The sequence below is a fragment of the Rhinichthys klamathensis genome, unplaced genomic scaffold (genome assembly GCF_029890125.1).
Source record: "Rhinichthys klamathensis goyatoka isolate OS25496 unplaced genomic scaffold, OSU_Roscu_1.1 h1tg000062l_1, whole genome shotgun sequence".
Lineage (NCBI taxonomy): Eukaryota > Metazoa > Chordata > Actinopteri > Cypriniformes > Leuciscidae > Rhinichthys > Rhinichthys klamathensis.
The window spans coordinates 463,740-491,550 of record NW_026606606.1 but is presented as its reverse complement, the minus strand read 5'-3'; the positions used below and the strand labels follow the sequence as shown (position 1 = coordinate 491,550).

Below are 27,811 nucleotides of genomic sequence, written 5' to 3'. Positions count from 1 at the left end.
CGTCTTCACAGCGCAGATGGTTGGATGCAACCACAGACAGACAGTATAAGGCACCAGATAGTGTCAGCCTTGAGTCTTTACTTATAGATACATGCATAAAATAACCACACCATAATATCCACAGTGAGAATGAGTGGATTTGCCAGAACACCAGGCAGTGTTGCATAACAGAAACCTCGCCAGAGTTCAATCGCAAGAAAACGGAGCTGGAACTATGTGTTGGTGTGTTTTTCCTGACGTGGAAAGGACATGGAGAAATTTACTTACTGAACAATATGGACTTTAATGATGCAAGGATTCCTCTAAAGATCTCCAGCATGCGAGATTAGGGTTTTCTGTGCATGTGCGTGTCGTTTTGATCAATCATAAATGTTCATCAATCTCTTGGTGACAAAGAAGACTACTTTCTTTGTGTATAAACATTAAGCGAAAGGCATCTGTGGGTCTTCTTACCGTTCCCACCAGCCGTGGGTTTGCCACAGAATCCCTGGCATCACATTACACAATATTTTTATCTGACATGTGAAGCCACACAGCAACAGCCAAGAATAGCATGAAAACGCAGATCAGCGTGCACTAAAACTGAAGTCACAATCTGAATTATATTATTAACACACTTTTTTTTTTGTCGCACTTGGAAAGTCCAGCTCGGCACCTAACCAGTAGGCATTAAATAATGACAACCCAGCCATTTGAAAGGGTTAAAACAGGATTATGTGTACAGGATTATGGACATGGAGTTTGTTTTCAGCTCCTGAGTTTATAGGATGGCAGAAGAACCCCTTGAACTTGGTTGGAATGTTATTGTTGTATATGCGTGTCAGGGCGAGGAAGACTGTGCTAGATCACCTCCCTGCTGTTCCGGATTGCACAGCATAGAACCATACTGAAGATCATGCCAATAATCTGTAAAGAGAGAAGATGTTACACATACACAAAGTCGTACATGACACTGTTTGCTTCCTTAATAATTATCTCTAACCTGACTGTATACAGTAGATGCACATTATTCTAAACTGGTCGCAACACATATTTTGGCTGAGAATCTACCCTCAAAAGATAAAGTCATAATTGAGTTAAATGAGAAAAGCATAAAATAGACATTACAAAAAAATAGCTTTTGAAAGAAACATTTTATGTGATTAAACAGAGAATTTATTACACATAAACGTCGTTTAGGCTACAACGGCCATGATTTGTCTTTTTGTTCAGAAGCTGCATCTGAATTGATATTTAGATTTATTTACTAAACAAAAGAGATTGGTTACCAACATTCTTCATAATATCTTATTTTATGTTCCACAAAAGAAAGAAAGTCATACAGGTTTGAAACGACATGTGGATGAGTAAATGCAAATAAACAGATTTTTTTTTTTTGGGGGGCAAAATATGCAAAATATGAAATTATTATTATTATTATTATTTTTAAATGAAGTGATACTCAACACAAGAAAATAAAGCTGCCTGTAGATGGCAGTAAATGTCTAAATTAGTAAGTCATTGAATCATTCATTCATTCGATTCATTCAACCGGCTAATTCATTCAGTAATGTAAATGACTCTCTTTATGAATGGGCAATTGAATCATTGGTCCACCCGATTGATTCGCTCAAAAAGCAGATTTATTCTGAAACGAAACACAGCTGTGTGTTGCTCGGAGGCACACAACAGTTCAGCTGTGGCTTTTTTGTTGGCAAAATGACAAAAATAACAAAATAGACAATATTGTGTCTAAAATTTAACACAAAATTAACTTCTTATTTATTGAACCGTTGAATATCACATTTGCACCCGTGCTATTCGGGACAAAAACATCACTCGCTTGATATTGCTTAACTATGTATGATATCAATATAAAACTCATTCAGGGGCATTTTTGCCCTGATATCTTGAATTTTAAGGGCATTATAACCGCATTCAATAGGCTCCATCACACAGTGAGTTGTTTCCCTGGATCATGTTCGTCACCAATCAACTGTATGAAATGACCTTCGTAAGTCTGGGTTAAAATACTATTCCAGTCACGTTATTTAACTACATTTATTATTTTTATTCCAATCTCACTTCTGTCTATATTGCTGTCTTATGTAATGTGCAGTATGTCAATGTGCAATATCACCACTTGAACACTTTAATTATTAGTACTTAAAACAAATGCACTAAATAAGAAGTTAATGTGAATACTAAGTCTGTAACTGTACAGTCTAGAGTTTATTTCTTGTTGTGGTAATATGGCTGTCTGGTTATAAGGTTATATGCATGTCTTTCAAACATCATTCAGGAGCAGCGCTCCTAATATCGTTGTATGCAAATACAATGACAATAAATGCTTTCAATTCAATTCAATGGAGATGGAAATAAAAATGTACTAAATTGACTACATTGAAATATTGGAATTTACCATGACTCCTGCGATTCCGATTCCCACATAACCGACGATGAAGAGCTTACTGTTGAAAAACTCTTCAATGGCCACGTCACATTTCTGCAGACAGTGAGACAGACTGATAGTATGTTTCTTTTAGTATGTACCACATCCTTTTACACCAGTGGTTCCCAAACTTTTTATGCCTGGACCCCCTTTTGTAGAAAAAATATTTTCAACTGTCAGAGCTTTGGAGTACGTCAGAAATAAAACGGGGCATCAGTTTACTGTCCGGGATTTTGTCGTGACGTGCCGCATCTAGTGTAGACAGCCTCACTGATTAAAATGGTTTCTATTTGCTTTTATTGAGTTGCGCTGCTCGCGTCTGGTGTAGTTGTTTAAGTAAATTTAATGTCTGCTTTACGTTTACCTGGCTCTGGCAGTTTTTTCACAAACTTGTCCATTCTTATTGCAGAACCATGTATCATTCATTAATATTTTTACACGGCTCCCTGCAATACTCAATTCTGATTCTTAAATCACGCTATCTATAGCGCGGTCTGTAATTGCACGACAGCAAGCGCTACTACTGATAACACACTGCTCAAGTGGGTACTGTGAGACATTTTGAAATAATAAAATATTTCAAATGAATATTTTGTGTTCAATCATGTGGCAAGTATCCGGATAATAAGCGGGAAAATTTCGCAGTGGGGTCTTGTATCATCCTGAACAGGTTTCTTTTACATAACAATTTGCCAAGGATGGACTAACGCCCAGGGCACTAGACTAGAGTGGCGGCCCGGGCAAGCTGGCGGGGAGTGATGATGGGGGTTGGGGCGACCTGTCAACACCACCACCCATACGCAATGAGAAATTGGAGTGCTACGCTACATCGTTAAACCCATACGCAATGGGAAATCGGAGCACTAGCGCACAACCGTTTCATAACCCGTCCCTGCAGACTGTACACTATCCCACACCCCCCTTTTTATAACTCCGCACCACCCAGTTTAGGAACCACTGTTCTACATAATTCAGTTACAATGCATGTTGAACAGGTGTCACACTAACTGAAGTGTTTATAATTTTCAAATTCTAAACATACTGGTATTTACCAAACAAACTTTCTACTTATTGCATCAGAAATCCTCACCTGGTTTGATTCGATTCCTTTACACAAAGTGGGCTCCGTTGAAGGTGAGCCACAGCAGTTCAGCTGCAGATGTGAAGCATTACAAATTCAATCATTCATGACAAGGTTGGGCAAATATACAACCATTATATTATATTTAGTATATTAGTGTTGTTAGTGTGAACTGAAACTAAAGCTATTAAAAACCGATAATTGAAATAAAGCTGAAAAAAACCCACAGTAAAATAAATATTAGATGAGATCCTAATTCAAAATTATATTAATAAATACTGTATAAATAATTCAAAAATAGCAGTGATTTATATTTCGACATATGACTCTAAATAAGCGTATGACATTTCAAAAATAAACATTGTATTAAGTAAATATTGGTTCCATTTAGAGTGTCTTAAGCAAAAATTTTATATTTATTCTTCCTGATTACATCAACAAAGAGACACAAATAATTTAATAAAAGTGTAAACTCACAATGATGTGGTAGGACTGGACAGTTGTATTGTTGTTGTTGTTGTCTCTGGCTGAGTCATCATAGAAATGTTTTATTTCCTCAATGATCTAAATGACACATTAAAAACAATGAGTCAGAAACGTCAGACTAATATAATTTCAAAATGAACTCTGATTCAACACATTTACAATTTAGCAGTACCTTATCTTTGTTGAGAAACCCAAACACTCCTGCTGCAACTTCTGCTCCAAAGATGACCAGAAGACAGGCGAAAAACTGCCAGGCAAGAGAGACAGCACCTGGGTTACTTCTACTTTATTTTCCATATTTTTTATTAAATAAAGATTCTGGCTGTTTTTTTTCTTTTTACTCCTTTCTCAAATTGAAATGTTTAAAACAGCATAAGGATCAGTAAGATAATGTATTTGATAAATTATGTGATGTTTTGTGGTATTAGTTGATTTGTCTCAATCTAAAACATTCCATCCTGTTTGAAAAATGACACATTTAGTACACTATTATTATCAAGATTTTAAAAATGGTTACAAAAAATACTAAATTAATTTAAAGTTGACATCCTCATGTCAGCTTACTGTCAGTTTCTCACTGAGCATTTTCTTAGCTGAGCAATATTGTTTTGTTAAACCAGAAGAATGAGCACTATCTCACTCACCAATCCCAGCAGGCACTGAGACTCCCTCACAGCACCACAGCAGCCGAAGAAGCCCACCAGCATCACCAGACCCCCGGCCGCAATGAGGATATAAACCCCTGCGCAGGACACAAGAATAAAGCAACAGTCAACAAATCACATGACAGGTAATACAACGACCAGAACCACATGTAACACGCCAAGCAATTTTATGCGTTTTCAGCTCCAACTGATGGTAATATCTGCGAAATTTTCTATTGTAAAATGTATACTACTGTTATTGGTAACTAAAAACAATATATTTATTTTAAAAATATTTCAAATATTTATTAAGCTCAAAGAGATGATGGATGTTTTAAATCTGTTGTCATTGCAATTTCCCAACAATATTAAAGCTTGATTCTTGATACCATACTAATACTGTGTTTGACCCCCTTTCGCCTTCAGAACTGCCTTAATTCTACGTGGCATTGATTCAACAAGGTGCTGAAAGCATTCTTTAGAAATGTTGGCCCATATTGATAGGATAGCATCTTGCAGTTGATGGAGATTTGTGGGATGCACATCCAGGGCACGAAGCTCCCGTTCCACCACATCCCAAAGATGCTCTATTGGGTTGAGATCTGGTGACTGTGGGGGCCATTTTAGTACAGTGAACTCATTGTCATGTTTAAGAAACCAATTTGAAATGATTCGAGCTTTGTGACACGGTGCATTATCCTGCTGGAAGTAGCCATCAGAGGATGGGTACATGGTGGCCATAAAGGGATGGACATGGTCAGAAACAATGCTCAGGTAGGCTGTGGCATTTAAACGATGCCAAATTGGCACGAAGGGGCCTAAAGTGTGCCAAGAAAACATCCCCCACACCATTACACCACCACCACCAGCCTGCACAGTGGTAACAAGGCATGATGGATCCATGTTCTCATTCTGTTTACGCCAAATTCTGACTCTACCATCTGAATGTCTCAATAGAAATCGAAACTCATCAGACCAGGCAACATTTTTCCAATTTTGGAGAGCTCTTGCAAATTGTAGCCTCTTTTTCCTATTTGTAGTGGAGATGAGTGGTACCCGGTGGGGTCTTCTGCTGTTGTAGCCAATCCGCCTCAAGGTTGTGCGTGTTGTGGCTTCACAAATGCTTTGCTGCATACCTCGGTTGTAACGAGTGGTTATTTCAGTCAAAGTTGCTCTTCTATCAGCTTGAATAAGTCGGCCCATTCTCCTCTGACCTCTGGCATCAACAAGGCATTTTCGCCCACAGGACTGCCGCATACTGGATGTTTTTCCCTTTTCACACCATTCTTTGTAAACCCTAGAAATGGTTGTGCGTGAAAATCCCAGTAACTGAGCAGATTGTGAAATACTCAGACCGGCCCGTCTGGCACCAACAACCATGCCACGCTCAAAATTGCTTAAATCACCTTTCTTTCCCATTCTGACATTCAGTTTGGAGTTCAGGAGATTGTCTTGACCATGACCACACCCCTAAATGCATTGAAGCAACTGCCATGTGATTGGTTGATTAGATAATTGCATTAATGAGAAATTGAACAGGTGTTCCTAATAATCCTTTAGGTGAGTGTAAACTAAAATATTTTACTATTAATTTGTTCACAATTGAAATATTAGCAATAATGCAGATTTCAATGAAAAAGGAAAACTGAACAACTGAACACAATGAAAACTAGGGGGCTGTTCACACGACACCGTTTTCAACTAAAAACGTAAAACTTTTTATGTGTTTTGGCCGTTCATTTACACGACAACAGCGTTTTGGGTGCCTGAAAATGCAAACTTTTGAAAACGGGTTTCAAAGTGCAAGTTTTTGAAAACGGTCTCTGTGTAAACAACAAAAACGCGAATCTGTGAAAACAATGACGTCATGCACATGCGCATTATCTGTTCAATCGTTCATCGCCATCTAATGGCCTGGCAGCAGAATATAGCGTTTTTAGTTGTTTTCGCGGATCCGTGTGAACGGGGATAGTTTTAACAATGGTGTCGTCTGTACAAAGAAAGCTTCTCAGTTTTAAGCGTCGTCTGTACGAGGAAAGCTTCTCAGTTCTAAGCATATCGTTGTCGTGTAAATGTACCCTCTAGCTGGCCACACACTTCAAGATTTTAAGACTGATTTTGCACCTAATTTGCACCCCCTAGCGATCGGAGGGTGTGGCCTGATTCAAGGCTTGTCGCAAACGACTTTTTGTCCACAAAATCCTTAATTTTATGTTGTCATTACGATTATTTTACTGCTCTCGATCGCGTTGGAGCCGCAAGATCCCAAATCGTAAATATCAAACATGAGATCTCGTCTCACTGTGGAAATGCTACTGCAATCGACAGACAGTCCGGACTAATCTTCTAGTGTGCATTCGGAGGATTATAATGCTAAAAATTGGTTGAAACTGTCTGTGGTCTCCCACAGTTTTAAAATCGTTAAGATTTGAAAATCCTCTAGTGTGTCCCAGACCTTAGACAAGACAGAACAACCCTAACAAGACCTCTTTGTCTTGACATTGATTGTTAGTTTCAGCAAACAGCTTCATCATGCCAAAGAGGATGCTTACAGAGGTGGGGATAAAATATTGTATAACCAGGCCACAAACAGACTAACAAAGAAGATCAGAGTGGCTGAAAGAAGCTACTCTGAAAAGCTGAAGAAAAAAAACAGTTCTCAGCCAACGACCCGGCAAAAATCAACAAATGGCTGAGGATCTGAATGTGTTTTACTGTCGATTTGAAAAGCCGACTCACACCCCACACCCGCTCTGACCTGCACTTCACACATTCACCAACACCTCCTGCAACCCCCCTCCTGCTATTCAACTTAAGGCCTGTGTGTAGGACGTGAGCCAAGTAAAAAAAAAAACCCAGAAGATCAGGAAAGCTTTACGCCCAGACAGTGTTTCATCTGCCTGTTTAAAAGTCTGCGCTGACCAACTGGCCCCAATCTTCACGCAGATCTTCAACAGATCAAAGGAGCAGTGTGAACTTCCCTGCTGCTTCAAACGCTCCGCTATCATTCCAGTCCCCAAAAAAACATCATACATCATTGGACTTAATGACTCCAGACCTGATGCTCTCACATCAGTGGTCATGAAGTCATTTGTTGGCCAACCTGAAGGGCATCACTGGACACTTGCAGGTCTGTGGATGATGCAGTCAACATTTGACTGCATTATATCCTGCAACATCTCGACAGACCTGGGACTTACGCAAGGATCTTACTTGTGGATATAAGTTCTGCTTTCAACACCATCAAACCAGATATTCTATCATACAAACTGATCCAGCTTTTCGTGCCCACCTCAATCTGTCAGTGGATCACCAGCTTTCTGACAGATAGGCAGCAGCTAGTGAGAACGGGGAAGCTCACATCCAGGACCCACACTATCAGCACTGGTGCTCCTCAGGGTTGCGTCCTCCCCACTGCTCTTTTCACTGTACACAAATAACTGCACCTCTAAAGACCCCTCATTCAACTGGCTGACTGGTGCAATCATAACAACCTGGAGCTGAACACGCTCAAAACAGTGGAGATGATCGTGGACTTCAGGAGAAACACCCCAGCACTTGCTCACTCACCATCAAGAACAGCACCGTGGAAGCAGTGAGTCATTCAGGACATGGGCAACACCATCTCTCAGGACCTGAAGTGATTCTGGAAGCTTCAATACCAAGGTAAATTCACTTTTGTATGCAAGCACACTTGATAATAAAGCTCTTTCTGATTGTTCAGTAGGAAGTAATATAACCGGATCACCAGCAGAGGGAAGCACAAGCGTTATATGAGTCCTTTTGTGAGATGACAGCATGTTTTTGAGAACAGCGAGACCGCACACAACACTTAAAGATGATGTCATTAACTTTCACTCCAGCCTCTTCCATCATCTTATTATCCTCATTAGAGAAAATAGAAAGAGGGCAAGGGGTGCATTAATTCCCATCTGCCCCAACAACAGAGAAATAGCCGACAGGTTCAGCATCCTCAGACTCTAGCCTGAAAATGTAATCGAGAGACATAAGCTCTTTAGTTCATGATGAGTTCTTCCTGAGCCATTGTAATTATGCCACAGGAGACCTGGGCAGGTGGGAAGTCTGGAAATGAGATATAAACTCTCTTGAGATAGAGAGAGAGAGAGAGAGAGAGAGAGAGAGAGAGAGAGAGAGAGAGAGAGAGAGAGAGAGAGAGAGAGAGAGAGAGAGAGAGAGAGAGAGAGAGAGAGAGAGAGAGAGAGAGAGAGAGAGAGAGGATGATATTGCCTCCCTTTTTTATTATGTAGTATAAAAAATTACAGATGTTGATGTTAAATAATTATTAGTGCGTTCAAAGTCATGCTGTATAATATTCCTCAAACATTCTGGTCAGGGTATTAACAGTTTCAAAAGTTGGGGGTCTTTTGGACTTTTTTTGGACTCTTTTGGATGTTTTTAGAGAAATCTCATGTTCACCAAGGCTTCATTTATTTAATCAAACATACAGCAAAACAGTAATATTGTGATAGATTGTACATACTAACCTACATTAGCATAAACTTTGGTTTGTATATGTGTACTACTATGAGTTTTTGGTTGTTTATGGGTCAAATAACTTCAAGCTTAATTTTTTTGAGCAGACTGTTGGATATTTAGCCAATTTCACAAGGAAGTAGGCCACAAGTACAAAGCTATAGGTAATCACAGACTTGCTGGTTATAGCACAGCTCTCCTCAACAAGTGGCATGATTTAAGGTTTCATTCATTTCTTTAACATAAATAATCCTTAGGTTTAATGATTAGGAACTACTATAACCTCGGTAGGAGAAATGGTGATAGGCCTACTTGTCTTTGCAAACATCACTAAACAGAAGCATAAAAAAAAACATAAAAAAAAAAAAAAACCTTTTTCCTGGACCATAAACTTCTTCTGGGCTGGGAGTGTTACTTACTCAAGCTCAAAAGACTCTCACCAATATCTCAAGAAAAAAAAGGAGAGCAAATTAGAGCGGAACCTAAAATAAATTGTGACAGAGTGAGTGGAAAAAACTTTTATCTTCCCTCTTGACTAAAAACAATCTTGTCACACGCTGGTAATATTTACACCGTTGCCACAGCTGTGGAGAAGACCATACTTTGTCATTGCTAACTCTATAATCTAAAAGTCATGTAAAATGTGTGTGTGTGTGTGTGTAGACAGAGAGGACTATGAAGCCTGAACTGGTCACTTTCAGCATTGTCAGATGGTTTATATTAAGGTTTGGCAGGTTAGCATGGTCCCGTTAACCCCTTCTGCTAGATACTGTAAAAACATCTTTCTTTATCTATTGAAGTATTCTGACAAAATATAATTAAAGCAACATGCATATGCTGCAACAGTATAATGCAAAAGTTGGACTTCTATAAATTCAATAATATTAAAGTCTATAAATATAATTGTATGCGGGTTGTATTTGTATTTAAATGTGACAAACAAGTGTGTGTGATGCCTTCAAATTATCATGTGGTTTTATGAGGGTTGCAACTCTTCCTCTGAGCTGATGATGAACTAAAATGATTGCTGGTTTAACTTAAAAGTAAGTTACCTGGTTGCCTTAAAATTTTGAGTGCATTGGAGATTGGTTTAATTAACCGAAAATCTAAATATTATGTTATCTGAACCACATTAATTACTTAAGTTGATTTGACAAAGAAACAAGTTGTGATATATGAACATATGTATATATATGTACAGTTTTTGTGACTTTGTGACTGGGATTTAACTGAGACTTCAGGTCATGCTCTTTCACACTGGCTTCTCTTCACAGCTTTAAGTACTGAAAGCCACAAATGAGGGTGATGTCACTGACTAAACCAAGCTGGAGGAGGCTGCTGGAGGATAAGTATATTTTCTGACATCATGGAAGTAAAGTGCCCTCCTCTGCATCTAGATATAGCATTGCATAACCTCTCTCTTCTCACTGCCCTCTAAGGTTGAACAGTTGCTACAGAAAACCTGAAGTCTTGTGGTTTCCTCCACGTATGCACAATTTGAAATGTCACTTCCTGTTTTCAGAAACACCCAACCTTTGAAATGTACTCACAGTGTCTCACGAGGACTGGGCAGACGGCGGTGGACACTTTACCACCCTGAGCGGCCTCGGATGTTTCCATCCCGTACCAATAAACACTAGCTCTGTCTGTCATACATTTATTTCTGTTTTACAGTATGAGCTACAGTGGGGTCCAAAACTCTCAAACCACTAAATACAAGACTTTTTAATTTAATTTAATACATATTTTGCAGAACTATATATATATATATATATAATATTATTCTAATTATTATGATTTATATGAATTAATTATAGTTATTATAATTATTATTTAAATATTGCATTTTTATTCATGTTATGTCATAATGTTTCAAAGGTCTAAAGCCGTTTCTTTGTTTATATATTTTTTCAAGTGTAAGTTTTGAATCGCATAATTTCAATGTGATCTCAGCTCCACTGTATATTTAAATAAGTCAAGAGACAGTATTTTCACAGGTATTTGTTTGGAGAACTGGATGTTGCCCTTTGTAACAATGCAAAAAAAGAGACATCTGGATATTTGTATGTCCATGTAGAAGTAGTCATGAAATATTATCAAGTGACTGCTTACCGATAAAGAAGGTATCAGGCCCGTCTTCTCCTAAAAGTGACACGGTATTTGGATCAAGTCTCAGCCAGAGTCCCACAGCCAGAACCAGCGAGCCCATCAGCTGAAAGAACAAGACCAAACGATCTTTAAAAGACATCCCTTTAAATCCAAAGCTGCTTTTTTGTTCGTTGAACACAAAAAAGAGGGAATTTTTGAAGAATCATTATCAGACAAAATGAATGAGCAAAATATTATGTCGTTAGACCAACTAAAGTTAAATTCCTCAAAATGAATTAACTTGACAATAAATAAATGAATAAAACATTGTCCGAGCTTTTTGTATGGCCTTAAAAGTCTGTACTCTCTGACTTATGTTTTCTCTCAGTTACGGGGAAGTGGCACAGATATTTTTCCACTCTGGCAGGATCCTTCAGGTCTTAAATCTAGTAAGAAATGACGACTGAAGGCCAAACCATGAAAGGAAAAGCAGACCGCAGAATTCAGCCACCATCACTCTTAAATGAACTCTTATTACTGCTGCTGATAAAGAAAGCAGACACTCATTAGTCAAAGCACATTTAAAAGACCATCCGTTGGTTTGAGTAGAGTTTGATTCAATTTACAATGTCCCTCCCAGTTTTACGCACTTGGTCTCCTGCACCACTGGGCTTCATAAATGGGTAACACACGTTAAAATGGGCTTTGTACACCTCTGAGATGTCTCAGGTCTGAAGGGCAAAGGCTATCTAAAGCTGTGAAAATCATACTAAATATCTGATTAAAAAGAAATCCATGAGGATGATGCAAGACAGGCAGCACTTTCCTCACCCTGTCCTGAGTCCTCCAGCTGTCATACAGCACACCCCCCTTCAGGAGACGCAAGCGCTCAAACGCTCAGTAACCCCACTGCAGTGTAACATCATCCGGCTGACATCAGTGCACTGCCCCACCCTGGGTCGCCCCACACACCCCCTCCCTCCAGAGATCAGGGTTTATCTGTGGGACAAAAGACCAACTGTCTGTCTGTTGCACACTACGCTATACAAGACAATGAGCGAGTGTGTCTGCGCGTGTGCTCTACTTCAATAATATTCCCTAAAATCTATTCATTGTGTGTGTGTGTATATATAGTACATATACAGTATATATATAGTATATATATATATATATATATATAAATTCACATATGCACACATACACACTGTTTTATATATGTAGAATACAAAATAATAAATATTGCAACAGGATTATAGCTACTGTATGGAAACATTTGCATCTTATTAATTAGTGACTGTGACAATGTGGACATGTTCTGTAAAAAAATATATATTCTTACTCGTTATCTTTGTCTTGTTCTTTTGGCAGATTTTTTTCAATACTTTTAAGTCTAAACCTCTATAAATGTATTAGTTACTACTTTATTTATACAGCATATATATATATATATATATATATGTTACACTAGTCTCTAATGTTTAAAAGTTTAGGTTTTGGTACTGTAAGACTTTTTAATAGTTTTGGAAGAACAAAATACAGTAAACATTTTTAATATTGATAACTGTTATTACAGTTTGAAAGAACTTTTAAATTGTACTATATTTTATAATGTAATTTATTCTGTGATGGCAAATCTTGATTTGATACTCAAGAAAGATATTATTATATACCTATTTTATTTTGCTGCTTCATATTTTTGAGGAAAATGTAATGCATTTCTCCCCAGGATATTTTGGTAAAAAGAAAGTTCAAAATACCAGCATTTTTTCGAAATAGAAATCTTTAGTAACATTATACATGTCTTGATCAATTTATCAATTTAATGCATCCTTGCTGAATAAAAATATTTTTTTCTTTCAAAAAAATACTTCTGACCCAAAACTTTTGAACCGTAAATAATCATGTTATACAAATAACATAATGAAAATTAATAAACAACAATAATTACAAGTAATATACAATGACTTATTAATAACAAACAAAAGAATCATAAAGTCTTCTTTTTTTCCCTTTTTTTTTACATAAGTGAGTCTATCAGCTTTAGGCCATGCAGTTTCCACTCTTAAAATGGTTTGTTGGGTCACTTTTTATTTTCAGCGGTTATTTTACATGTATGGAAACAAGATTAGGCTTTTTCAAGTTTATTGGGAGTTTTATGGTGTCTTTAAACAGACAATTTCTGAGCACATTTTTATGTAATTTCCATAATTTCTGCAACAAACAGAGCTTTCATTTGTAGCAAAGAAAAGACAGGCCATGATTAAACTACCAGTCATTTGTTTTATGTTTCATGTTCCAAGTGACCAGATGAACATAATATAAACTAAAGATCTTGAGATCATGTGTCTATATTCTCCAATGAAGAACTTGCCGCAAACACAAAAACACCAGTTATATGTTGGAAAAGAAGGTGGAACATTTCAAACTGAGACATTACGAAACAAAAAAAAAACAGAAAGACGGGGGGAAAAAGAATGAAAGAATTGGTCAACTCAAACCCAGGAAAAGCTGATTAGATCTCCTGGTGGAAAACAGAATCCAGTTAGCTCAGAGGAGTTTCCATCTTTTCATGTGACAAACAAGTATGTCCGAATTCACGGTATGCATAAAAGAGTAGGCAAAAAGTACCCGGATGACCTCCTTTTTCTGGCGAGATTCTGAAGTGTGTATACAATGGACACTTTACTATCCCATGAGGCCACGGGAGAGGATTTATGAATGGGACTGAAGCGACACAACTGACGCTGGTAGATCACATATGACATCATGGCGGATGTAGTACGTCCAGATTACATCACATGTGCTACACACATTCATTCTATATAGAACATTTTTAATGGTCGTGAAGTAATTACTTATTTCAAAACAAAGTGAAAACTGGAGGCGGCCAATACAAACCAGTAGAGATTCGGCTACATAATAAGGAGCTTAAATTATTATTATTATTATTATTATTATTAAATGTCATCTTGTTGTGTTGTTTGGTGCAAGAATCGATGAAAAATGAATTTTTATTTCTAGAAAATATTCACATCATTAAAATCTCACTGTAATGTCACTCTTTACATTGTCGTCTTCTTGGCGCTGGCTAGGCAGAACTGCGGATCGTACATGACCATTCAGCACATAGTTATAGGCATCTAAAGATTTATATATGTTTTTCTTTACGATTGGTTTCTCTATAAGGTAGGTGTAGAAGTCAGGCCACTCAACCGAGGTAACGTAACGTTAATCCTGTCACCATGCATTGAGTGAGCATGTAGGCTACGGGTCGGCCAATCTGGTTCCGTCCGTTAAAATTAACTTTTGAAAAAAAACAATCGCGGTCCTGGACACTGAGTAACCTTGCACATTAAGATAAAATCAGATTTTCTCCAGTAATTGTTAAATAACAAGCTAACAAAACTAGCTAACTAGCGTTAGGTAAGCGGCCAGAGGGATTGTTCTCCCTCCACCTAAGCTCCGCCAACATAAAAACGTCACCATGTTTACCAACTGAAAAGGGGTCTATATATATATCTTTAGGTTCGGTGTTAAAAATGACATTGTGAACGCTTAGTGAATCAGGACTAGACAACCCGATCTCAACGCAATTCGTACGAATTTTACGAGGTGGCTAATTCGTACGAATTCATACGACCTCACTCGTACGATTTTTGCTAAATCGTGCATATTTTACGAGTTGCCCAATTCGTATGAATTCGTACGAATGACCTACCCCTGACCCCGCCCCTAAACCTAACCGTCACTAGGGTTTAGAAAAATCGTACGAGTGAGGTCGTGCAAATTCATACAAATCAGTCACATTTTACTCACTCGTACAAATTCGTACGAATTGGTCGTGAGATAGCGTTGCACTAGATGTATTATTTTCTTTTTTGGTTTGGACCAAAAAAACTAAACTACAAGTGTGAACACACCCAAAATAAACCTGACTACTACAACTTGACGTTACATCTACTAAAGTGCGTTTTAAAGGTCTGTTTAGGTAGAAATATAACTGCACAATTTCCAATTTGGGAAATGAGGCTCTTGAAGTTATTATTGCAAATTAGGCTGTAATGACATGAGGGTTGTAGTATTGAGGCGTGTTAGTGGAAAGGGAGAGTGCTCTATTGTCCCACTCCACTCTGAGGGGTGTGGTCAGAGAACATTAGGGGATGCTCTCCACACACACTACACTGTACCAGACCACCTGCTGTTGCTTCTTTGTGTTATTATGGCCTTGCATTACCACAAGCTGAAGCAAAACCTCTCAATGCCCAGTTTTTCACTCATTTTCCTTTCCATTTGTGTCTGCCAGCCTGAGGTACACACACACTCACACACACACAGGGTTTCATCAACAAGGGGCATTTCTGACACTGTGAATTTAAGAGTAGAGTAGACCAATCCCAACAAACTGAGTCATCTGACCAATCAGAACAGAGTAGACCAATCACAACAGACTGAGCCATCTGACAAATCAGAGCATAGTAGACCAATCACAACTAGGGATGTGACGGTGAAGATATTTTCCCACCGGTTAATCGAAGTGTGACAAAACCGGTAATAACGGTATTACCGGCGGGGGCTTTTAAATCGCTCATTTGAAAGCGAAACTAAAATGCGCACGTCCAGATGGGCATTCATAATGAACTGAAAACGCTCCCTCTGTTCTGCTCGCTCCGCACCCGTGGACACGCACCGTTATGAATGGCTGTGCACATTTTAGTTTCACTTTAAAATTAGCGCCAATTCGGGGATGGATTGCTTAAATGGTGAGTTCATTAGCCTATTATTCTTAATGAAAAACACAACAACAAAACAGTACAATGACAATTTCGCTTTGACACTAAATATTCTGCCATCATCTTGTTAGTCAGCTCCTCACTCTCATGATAAATTAATTTAAAAAGACTCCTGTTTCTGATCTGTGCTGCAACTCTCGTTCGGCTCACAATTTATTAAGCAGACATGTTACGTTTTTTAATTGTAGTGTCTGTTCTCTAACTGAACTAAATTATTTTATTACAAAAAAATAATAAAAATCTAAACGACGGTGGGGGGTGGTGCTGCGGTGGGCAAGTGATAGAATCAGTGTTGCTTCTGAACACCGTGAACACCGACTATTGTTACAAGCCTAAGACTGAACCATCTGACCAATCAGAGCAAAGTAGACCAATCACAACAGACTGGGTCATCTGACCAATCAGGGCAGAGTAGACCAATCACAACAGACTGGGTCATCTGACCAATCAGAGCAGAGTAGACCAATCACAACAGACTGGGTCATCTGACCAATCAGAGCAGAGTAGACCAATCACAACAGACTGGGCCATCTGACCAACCAGAGCAGAGTAGATCAATCACAACAGACTGGGTCATCTGACAATCAGAGCAGAGTAGACCAATCACAACAGACTGGGTCATCTGACCAATCAGAGCAGAGTAGACCAATCACAACAGACTGGGATATCTGACCAATCAGAGCAGAGTAGACCAATCACAACAGACTGGGTCATCTGACCAATCAGAGCAGAGTAGACCAATCACAACAGACTGGGCCATCTGACCAATCAGGGCAGAGTAGACCAATCACAACAGACTGGGCCATCTGACCAATCAGAGCAGAGTAGACCAATCACAACAGACTGGGTTATCTGACCAATCAGAGCAGAGTAGACCAATCACAACAGACTGGGATATCTGACCAATCAGAGCAGAGTAGACCAATCACAACAGACTGGGTCATCTGACCAATCAGAGCAGAGTAGACCAATCACAACAGACTGGGCCATCTGACCAATCAGGGCAGAGTAGACCAATCACAACAGACTGGGTCATCTGACCAATCAGAGCAGAGTAGACCAATCACAACAGACTGGGTCATCTAATCCAATCAGAGCAGAGTAGACCAATCACAACAGACTGGGCCATCTGACCAATCAGAGCAGAGTAGACCAATCACAACAGACTGGGTCATCTGACCAATCAGAGCAGAGTAGGCCAATCACAACAGACTGGGTCATCTGACCAATCAGAGCAGAGTAGACCAATCACAACAGACTGGGTCATCTGACCAATCAGAGCAGAGTAGACCAATCACAACAGACTGGGTCATCTGACCAATCAGAGCAGAGTAGACCAATCACAACAGACTGGGTCATCTGACCAATCAGAGCAGAGTAGACCAATCACAACAGACTGACCAACTTAAGTCATTTCTTTTGAAACTTATATGCCATGTACTTAAATACATTTGTAATGATGAGTTTGTAATTTAGTACATTCAAAATATATTACTATATTAATAAATTAACTTAATAATGTAATTTCAAATAACACACTACATTTCAAATTATAATCACGTACTTTACATGTGCTAGTTAACACATCAAAATAAGTGCACTTTTTGAAAGCACAACAAAAGGTTATTAAAACAATGATTTAAGATACTTTAAAGTAAAATGTTTTACATTAGCATGAGAGTGTGCTCTCTTCAATACACTCAAGCGGGCTTTTATTCCATTACTATCATATTATCTGCAAGTACAGTTTTTCAAAGTCTGAAACGTTTTTTGAAAGTCTTTGTTTCTGACAAAGGTAAAACAATAAAAAAAGCCATTACACCAAGACAGTTGTAATGGGATCGTCATCAAAGAAAAAGAAGAGTATATAAAAGTGCCCGCACTTAAAGACACACTCATAAACACGCACGCAACGCCCAGAGACAGCAACACACTAAGTGCACATCACACACACAGCCACAAATATCCCTACAGACATGAAGTCTTTCAAACGCCTAATGGTGTTTACCACAAAGCCACTCCTGTCCTGTTAGCATCAATTATCATAACTCATGTGCCTCTTCCTCTCCTAATGTGCTGGTCTTGTCCGGATCAAGTCTGTATGGTCAATAACAACTGGTGATTAAGAAATATAAACCACACCTGGGTCCAGTCAAGTCACACACATATAAAAACTGCAGAGGCTTGCCTATATGCTGTACACCTATAGTTACACTTGTAATTTTATCTTTACTTCCAGTAGTGGCCTTGTTTATCTCAACACATCAACTCATAATTGTATCATTATTGCAAAAATGTGTAATAAGGCATTTAACTGGTTACCAAAAATAGCATGGAAGCAGTACAGCCAAAAATAAAACATTTGGTTTCCTTTTAACTCAATAACCACACTATTGCTGTCACAGTAAATGGGAATCATATAGTTTGTTGTCCTGTCTCACTTCATTTGTCTTCAGAGACAGTTTGCAACTTTGACCTCACTCGTTTATGTCTTCCTGTCCGCTGTGCCAATCTGACAGCATTATTAATAATTAATCAGGCCCTCTGATTCAACACACATCATGGGGAATATGATTTGCTCCCAACAGACCGTCCATGATAGGACAAATTCTGTTCGGATTTATGGGAACTGCAAACAAACAAACAAATGAATGAATGAATCATGTCACAGATATTGCCAATATATCTTTATTTGTATTGAATCCGGATCTTTCCTAAATGAAGATGATAATCACTGGATCTTCATTGGATAATTTAGGCTTATGAGCAGAGAACAAGCTAATGTAAACAAACAGACAATGCATGCTAAATGCTATTATGCTAAACAACATGAATGATACTATCTGCGAGATTAATGCGGCTCTAAACAGGCCAGAGATCATTATCCTCTACAATTTCCTCTCTTTGTCCTATTCTGTCTAGTCCAACTGTGCCCATTTTCCATGGCTGAGCTGCCAGGTCGTGAGCGAGAGGTTTTAGCTGGGAAAAAAAGAGACTGTTCTGAGGCTATTTAGGTTTTTGTGTCAAACTGAACAAAGCAGAGCTCCCATGCAGAGATTTTCCTCGAATTCATCCTTTCATTTATTGTCAAGAACATTCTAGCTACATTTTAAAGAGAAGCAGAGATTGTTAATCCAAGATCTTCTCAAAACAGAACTATGGGGATTTCAGCACTTCAGTTTGATAAAACAGGGATGTTGATCAAACAACTGTGTTGCATCTCTAAAAAGAAGAAGTTATTGAGCAAGAAGTTGTGTGTTTGCATACATTTACTAACAATACCACTGCGTCCACTGGCTAACTAGGTCATGATCGTACCAACTGTCTCTCTTTAGCTCTCTCTCTCTCTCTCACACACACACACACACACACACACGCAATCTCTAACCCTTTTCTATCATATTTCCCTGTCAGCCTCTTAATCAGGCTTGATATTCTCAAACGTCTATTCTTTAATTCGGTTTAACCACATTTTGCTGTATTAAAAATAAAGGTTCCAAAAGTTTTTTTTTTTCTTTTTTTTTTTTTTGCAGTGATGCGATAGAAAAAAACATTTTTGGTTCCCTAAAGAACCTTTCAGTGAACAGTCGATAAAGGAGACCTAATATGACATTTTACAAAGTCTTGATTTAGTTTTTTTGGCTATACTAGAATAGGTTTTCATGCTCGAATGTTAAAAAACACCCATATTTTCCCATATTCTTCAGCTCCTCTCTTCCCAGTCTGTCAGTATCGCTCTGTTTAGTTCATGTCTCTCAGAAAAGCTCAATGTGCTCTGATTGGTCAGCTGGATCAGTGTGTTGTGATTGGTCAAGCGCTTCGAGTGTGTTTGAGAAATGTCCCGCTCCTTACCATAACCGTAAGTTTCAACACACAACTAACTCAACCAGGCCCCGCCCCTTTATTTTGCATATGTCTTGGGCAGAAATTATTTAAATGGTGACGCGTTCGTTCCCAGAAGAAAACGGAAGACTACAATGGAGGCGTTTCAGGGAGTTCAGAAACACTGAGACTGATATAGAGAATAACTCCCACTGGAGGGACTTTGTAACTTTGCAGAGCTTTTTCAAGCTCAAACAGCAAAATTACACAGTAAAGAAAGTTGTAAAAAAGCATAATAGGTCCCCTTTTTGTCTTAGTGTGAAGAACCATTGTTTTCTTAGTGTGAAGAACATTTAAAATACATTTCTATTCACACTAGTCCCTTCTAAGGATCCAGAATGGAGATGGAGCTCAAAGCCCAGCAGTGTCCATGTGGATGGCCTAGGAAAGCCACCAAAGCCTCACAGGAGCAGCAGAGATTGGAAGTTGACCTACGGAAATTTGTTTCACACAGCCTTTTTCAAAACACACTGATGCACATCGCAGGTGCTGCGGTGGAGAAAGTTACACTGAATACTACAGGAGCTTTCTTTGACTGAAATATGGGTGTTTTGGGATAACTGTTTGGAGACGCTCAGATAAATGAATGTTCGGAATGAAATACTTGAGTACTGCTTTCTCCACTGTATACAACTGGCATAGGATTTTATTTGAAACAATTTTCACTTGATATTTTAATTGCTTTTCAATTGCTAGTAAATGTCACCAATAATTACAAAGAAATGGCAATTAACACATTAAATTATACATGAAATTTTGAAGTAGAAATATTAAGGTGCACTGTCAAATATCCATGAAATTCACAGCAATAAAACAATTTAAGTTATATAATTTATGATTTAATAACACTGTGTATTTTGGCATTCATAGGCATTCGATATACAAATATACAAACACATTAAGATATATTGACAATATCTGTGACGTTAATTTTCTACAGAAAATCATAAAGACTTGCCAATCAGTTTATGAATGGTTAAATATTCAATCATTAAATATTTATGAATGGTGTTTTTACATGATAAATTATATAACGCAACTTATTTTGTTACTGTAAATTTCATTGTTTTTAGTGTAATTTTCTGTTACTTTCCATTTCTTTGTAATTATTTGTGAAATTTACTTAATTATTTGTTTAAATTTCACAGAAATATACAAAGCAACATTGAATTAAACATGGAAATTTGAAGTAGAAATATTAAAATACACTGTAAAAAAGTGTGAATTTTACAGTAAAAATGGCAGCTGTGATTGTCAGAACATTTTAGGTTTTACAGATTGAACTTAAATGTACAGTATTTTTTTTGTATTTTTCATTACTGATATAATGTTAATATACCAACATGCTAAAATCTGTTTTGTATTTTTTTTTGTAAAACATACTCCAATAATCTTTGTTTTATTTACAACTTAGAAAATTATGTTTTTTAGAGCGTATGCAGCTTACTATGTTTACAACAAACTATGCAGTATTAAGCAATAACAAACTTCTCAAACTGTACTATTCTACAGTGTTGTCACTGTATACAGTTATTTTGAATTTATATGCAGTTTTGTGTATAACTGTTTTTTTTTCTCCATAAATAATGATTCATTTAAAGTTTTTCAAATATATGTTAGACTTATTAAAATATGTCTTCTTTAATATGCCCAAGCAAGAATATTAGTTCAATTTAGATATGTTTGCTCTTCCAACATTTTATTGACAGTGTACTTAACATTTTGGAAAATATAGTAGATCATCTAAATATTCAAGATTTAAGAAATCTTTATTGTCACTATACAAAGTACAATGAAATTAGAGCAGTCTTTACAGTGTAATAACGTATAACTAGTGCAAGTTAAACGTCCAATTTAAAGAATTGATATAATTCTCGGTCAAGGCATTAGTGCAAATTAAGCCAGTTGTTCCATAAGGATGTATAAAGTAGAAAAGCCGTGTGAGTATTTGAGTACTGAATCCTTATTGCACAGTTGTGGCAAATAACTGAAGAGCCGTAAGTGTTGGATTGTTTTGCATACTAATGGAAGTGTGCAATAGTGTGCAGTCAAGTATTGCACAGATCTTTCATAGCAGATCGTACAGATAGGTCATTGCACAATAGGCAGTAAAATACTGCATAAGGTATTGCACACAATGGGAGAGTAGTAAATGCAACAAAGAGCAAACATATATTGAGTAGTATAGAATGTAAATAATTATATGATTATATTTGTGATTAGAATAAACACAAGAGCTTGTGAGAATGAAATTTTGCTACCAGTTACTGGTAGCTAAATAAGACAAAGCATCTATTTAGCTTTCTATAAAAAAAGCATGGCATGTATAGTATGTCCTCATTTAGACATCAGCTAAGTATAAATACGTGTGTGTGTGTGTCAAACGGAAGGTCAGAAGCTAAAGGGAAAATGTCACTTGTTTAAAAATCTGATTGGCAAAACCTGATGCTAAAATGGCTGAAATTGTGTGTGTGTGTGTGTGTGTGTGTTTGGGGGGAATGCAGGGGACATGGTAATGTAATACAAAAGACTAATAAAGTTTTACGAGAGTGCTGTTATTGTGGAAACAGAAAACGTTTCTAAATTTTAGACTTGTTTTAATGGGAATCTAGGCGTTTATGTGCAATGCTTAGATGTGCATAAACCACATTCATGTCAATTACTGTTAACAGGCCAAATAAATTACACCAAACAGATACACAAAAGCAGAGCTCTCAAACCCTTTGACCAATGAATTTCCATGACATTGTTCACTATAGAAATACTGTGACAGTTAAGTTTAAAGATTTGATTATTTAAAATTAATCACTAATTTTTTCCTGTCTGTAAATAACTATTTTAAAGTTCCTTGATATGTCCAGGTTTACCATGCATGCAGGTAAGAAATTAACCAAGGCTTAAAGAACAAAAAAACACCAAAATATAAATGCTGTTGTATTTAATTTCATTCCATTTTTTTCATCCCAGATTTTATAATATTTTATTCAAAGGGCAATTATTATATCACTCACGTTGAGAATGTATTATTATACAAGGTTATATGATTATTAATTAAATAAAGGTTGCATTTACTCCAGAAAATGTTTGAACTATCATGTGTAAGAAAAGTTTATGGTGAATCAGATAAGTGTCCTCAATGAAAAATAGTCAGGCCTTCATTAAACTGTGCTTCCCGTGCCGTAGTTAATGCTAATATATGCAGAGCAGTGTTTCATTCATGAATGAATCAGTGTTTTAACAAATCTTTTAAACGTAGAAACCATTATCATGCACTTACTCAGTTCACTAAAGTCTTTTTAAAGCACTTGACTGTACTGCCACCAAAGACTGGCTATTTGCATGAAATAGCATTTCAAGTGGAGTCTGTGAAGGAAAATTGTATTGGTTATGCTTATGCCAAACGAACGCACACACTGTTCATGGAATGAGTCGCTTCGTCTGAACAAATGAACTGGGACTTGTCAATGAACTTTAAAGTCTAGTTTAAAAGTATATTTTATTAAATTATTCATTGAATAAGTGAATAAAAAAATAAAAGGAATAATTCATAATAACTGAACTAAACGAATGAACCGTCCTTGAATGAACTGACTGACCCTGCTTATGAACGAATTAATTGAATCTCGTTCATAAACTAGGATCTATACAGACCAACAGGGCATTAAAGCCAACATGAAACGGAAGTCTTTTCTTCTCTATTGTGACATATATCTGAGTGAAACGGTTTCTCGAACAAGAACAAATGTAGGGCGGGAATTGATTGGATGGTTGAGGTTTGCTATTGGTCGATCTCATGTGAGTGACAGGTTGCCCCGCCCTCAAGCCATCATCAGAGAAAAGAGGGAGGGGAAGTTACTTTGACTGAAGAATACAAGGGAAAATTAATAAAAAAAATAATGAAGTGCATGGATATATCATTTATAATAAATACTGCAATATTTGCTATAAAAACAAAACAAACAAAAAACACGGTCAATTTTGATTTCATGGTGGACTGTCCAATGAGTGAATGATTCAATGATTTACTCATAATAAACAAAGCTCACTGCTCGCCACCGCACCAACTGGCATAACGATAACCTGCAGAAGGGTTTAATGAACTTATCAGCGAATTAATTTAAACGAATGTATTCACTGAACAGATTCAAAAGATTCGAAGTCAGTGGGGAGAATCAAAACACCCAGTAGCCTAGAGCGCCAGTGTCCGGCTGCTGCCCTCCAAACAAACACACGCCGAAGGAAAAAGGGGCGGATTTTCCTCAGTGGAAAATCTGATTTGAGTCGTACGAGCAGTGACTCTCAGCCTCCCCCGAATCAAGCTTTAAATTCCTGCAGAAGGTGTGTAAACACTCTTAACAGAACGAATATTTGACTTGAAAGTGCCCGCAAAACTGGCTCCTGATAGCAAAATATAGAGTACTAAAATAGCACCTCACATGATGGTGGCATGTAAATAAATACAACACTACTGTATTAGGCTACTTACCCAGAATATAAAGTTGAACACGAAGAGGAGATATTTCACACATTTCATTCCGCCTTCAACTTTTCCCATGGTGAAGGTACAAAGTGAGCGACTCCTCTTTCAAAAACAGTGAAATGCGAAGATGCTGTTGCACTGCACGAGCCCTGTCAACATCTGTACGAGTAGCAGCGGGCGATTTCTTCAGCGTCTCTCTGACTGTCCCGCCCCTCTGAATAATATGTCGGGGGGACTCGAGGGGGGTTCGGGACGGGCAATGCTCCATCCAGGCACTGCACAGTGGCTTCTTTCATTGGACTGCGCGATCAGTCAAAACAGAGAAAGCTTTTAAAGGCTTTTTGTTTGGAGAGCTACTGAGCACACGTAAATACACATTTAGTTTTCACTCTTAAAATCATTTTTAAAAATGGAATCATGAAACAACAAAAGGATGCAATCAAATGAAACAGTGCCAAATCAGAAAACTCTAGTCCAGTTTAATATTATTTTGTAGGCTATTTGCAGCTTTAAAAGTGTATTTGGTAGATGCCAATTTGAAACGTTAAAGTCGGCATGAAACAGAATTTGCGAGAGTGCCATTTCTAGAGGGTAGGCATGGGGTGGCGCTGGCCCCCCGAGTTATGATTTGTTCCCCCTGGTGCCCCATTGGGCTATAGCAGTGGTTCCCAACTTTTTTTCCAAGAGACCCCTATTTGAACATTCAAAATCCTTAACGACCTGTTACGTTTTTAATAAATGCAACAACAGCCGAAACATTAAAATAATAGCATTAACTACGGCCGGATTTGACTTAAAACATAATGTTATCTATACTAACATACTACATGTTCACATAAATTATTGACCAAAATGTTTTATGTTTAATGACAAACCTGATATTCCAGCCATTAAACCATTTTTAAGAAACAGGATGAGTCAAAATGATTCTAGGTATTTTATCAGCTAAATGAATAATTCTAGATACCTTATTATCCAAATTGTTTAGATTTTTAGAATGCACATTAGATGGTTAAAATTTACAACAGCACATACAAATGTGGTCTAAGGGGCTGTTTACACGACATCATTTTCAACTAAACACGGAAGACTTTTTATGCGTTTTAACCCTTCATTTACATAACAAAGGCATTTTGGGTGCCTGAAAACGCAAAGTTTTGAAAACGTTTTTCAAAGTGCAAGTTTTTGAAAACGGTCTCCGTGTAAACAACAAAAATCTGAATATCTGAAGACGACGTCATCATGCACATGCGTATTACGTGTTCAGTCTATAGTGTTTCATCGCCATCTAACGGCCTGGCAGCAGAATACAGGGTTTTAGTCGTTTTTGCGGATCCGTGTGAACGGATGTATGCGTAAAAATCAAAGGAAAAACTTCCCCGTTTTAAACATAATGTCGTGTAAACGTACCCTGAGTTTCACAAACAAAAACTATAGACAGGCTGAATAAAAATGTAAATCCACTCTCTGTAAGTCGGTGGCGCTTATGGAACAGCAGAAATAGAGCTGTGTCCCCGGTAATTTGATCCGACTGATAGGAATCCCTACCAAAGCGCCACAGCTGCTGCCCTCTTCCAGTGCTCTGTGCAAGCCTTCTGCCCCTTCTTGCCTGAACACTGGAAAGCGTGCCCTTTCCGTTAGGAAGGAGAATGCTGCGGAAGCCACATTCTTCCCCGAAGGAGTTATGTGGAGATATACATATGGACTAACCTGAAGGTTGTACTGCATATAAGAAAGTGGGTGACTTAGCCCAAGGGCTTCCGTTGGCTTACATGGGCTTCCGTTTAGGACCAGCCGTGGAAGAATACACATTTGGGATCCCCGCAGGGTTGCACATATGGAACCCAGCTTAGACCTGGTTCTCAAGGATTCAACAGATAAAGGCCTGGCGCCGGACACTCCGCCACGTCCGGCTCTGAGGGTGGTGGAGGACTCAACAGGTTTTTCACTATGGAGCAATTTAAGCACACAGTAGGGCGCAGCAAGCCGGCAGAACCGGGCCTCTCAGTGCTTCTAGACCGTTTAGGGTGAGAACACGGGAGGAAACCGGCTCTACACGTAGGCTATAAAACCTAGCAAACGTGTAAGGTGTAGCCCAGCCCGCAGCTCTACAGATATCTGTTAGCGAGGCGCCACGTGCCAATACCCAGGAGGATGCAACGCCTCTCAAAGAGTGAGGACGCAACCTGAGCTTGGTAAGCCAAGGCAATGGCATCCACTATCCAGTGGGCCAACATCTGCTTGGAGACAGCCTTTCCCTTCTGCTGGCCTCCGTAATAGACAAAGAGCTGGTCTGAGGTCCTGAGCCTTCAAGTTCTGTCCACGTACAGTTGCAGAGCGTGGATGAGACAGAGCAAAGCTAGGGCTGGGTCTGCAGAGGCTCAAAGGGAGCATCCTGAAGTGCTCGAAGCACCAAGGGAGGGTCCCAAGAGGGTGTGGATGGGGGTCGAGGAGGATTTAACCGTCTCACCCCCCTAAGGAACCTGATGACCAGGTTGTGCTTCCCTACTGACTTGCCATCTATGTGGTTATGATAAGCTGAAATAGCGGCAGCATGTACTTTGAGGGTGGAGGGAGACAGCCCTCTCTCCAACCCTTGCTGCAAGAAGGAAAGCACAGACCATATCGAACACCTTCGGGGGTCCTCTCAGTGAGAGGCGTATGCACGTCTCGTAGACGGCGTCCGTTCCGAAGTGATGGTGTTAAGTACCTCTGGGGTAATCCACCTAGAACCTCTGCGTCCCGTCCAGGGACCAGACATGGAGTTTTCAGAGGTCTGGACGCGGGTAGTAGGGTGCCCAAAGGGTGTACAAGTGGGACCAAAGGGACCGCAGGCGTACCCGCAGCGGGGCAGCGAGGTGAAACGCCGGGACGCGGCTCGGGGGGCTCTCTTTGCGAGGCAGCCTCTAGCGGGTCTGAGTGTGCTGTGCAACACTTACCTGGTTCCACAGGGCAGGGGGCGCAGGGGAAGGCTTGGTTGCGTCCTAGAACTGCACATTGCTGCCCACTGGCCCCAGAAGAGGAGGATGAGAGTGGTGAGATTTCTGACCTCCCACTGCTCTCCTTGCAGATCCAGAGACAGAGGAACTGCTCTTTTTTTTTTTTTGAGAATTTGTGTACCACTGTGATTCCAGTGGAAGAACAGAATTTTAACTCAAAAGATTCACTACCCGGCCCTCGACCTGGAGATCAGTTTCACTCATCCTCGGGTCGCCCGTCTCAGGGGTGATTGTTTCACCGAGCGCATAAACAATAGATGAGACCATCCTCCTGCATTGGACACAGTAGAGCAGGCTGTGCCGGAGTTTTTTTTTCATTTCGTTTTTTTGTGCGGTGGATGACACCCTCGGCGACGAGTAGACTGAGGGGCGACCCACGAGGCACTCTGATGGTATGTCGGGGGAAGCTCTTCAGTCTGCTACTGACTGCAGAGAA

The 27,811-nt window shown here is 38.8% G+C and overlaps 1 protein-coding gene across 1 annotated transcript; it reads right to left on the bottom strand.

Annotated features, from left to right (window-relative positions):
- Window positions 1–260: 260 nt before the first annotated feature.
- Window positions 261–24,580, bottom strand: tspan2b (tetraspanin 2b). Its single transcript, XM_056249762.1, has 8 exons — window positions 24,383–24,580; window positions 11,249–11,348; window positions 4,643–4,740; window positions 4,171–4,245; window positions 3,990–4,076; window positions 3,522–3,584; window positions 2,402–2,485; window positions 261–906 (listed from the first exon to the last, which is right to left on the bottom strand). The coding sequence occupies exons 1-8, from the start codon at window positions 24,449–24,451 to the stop codon at window positions 841–843; spliced, it is 642 nt and encodes a 213-aa protein (XP_056105737.1). The 5' UTR covers window positions 24,452–24,580; the 3' UTR covers window positions 261–840.
- Between the last annotated feature and the right edge of the window lie 3,231 nt (window positions 24,581–27,811).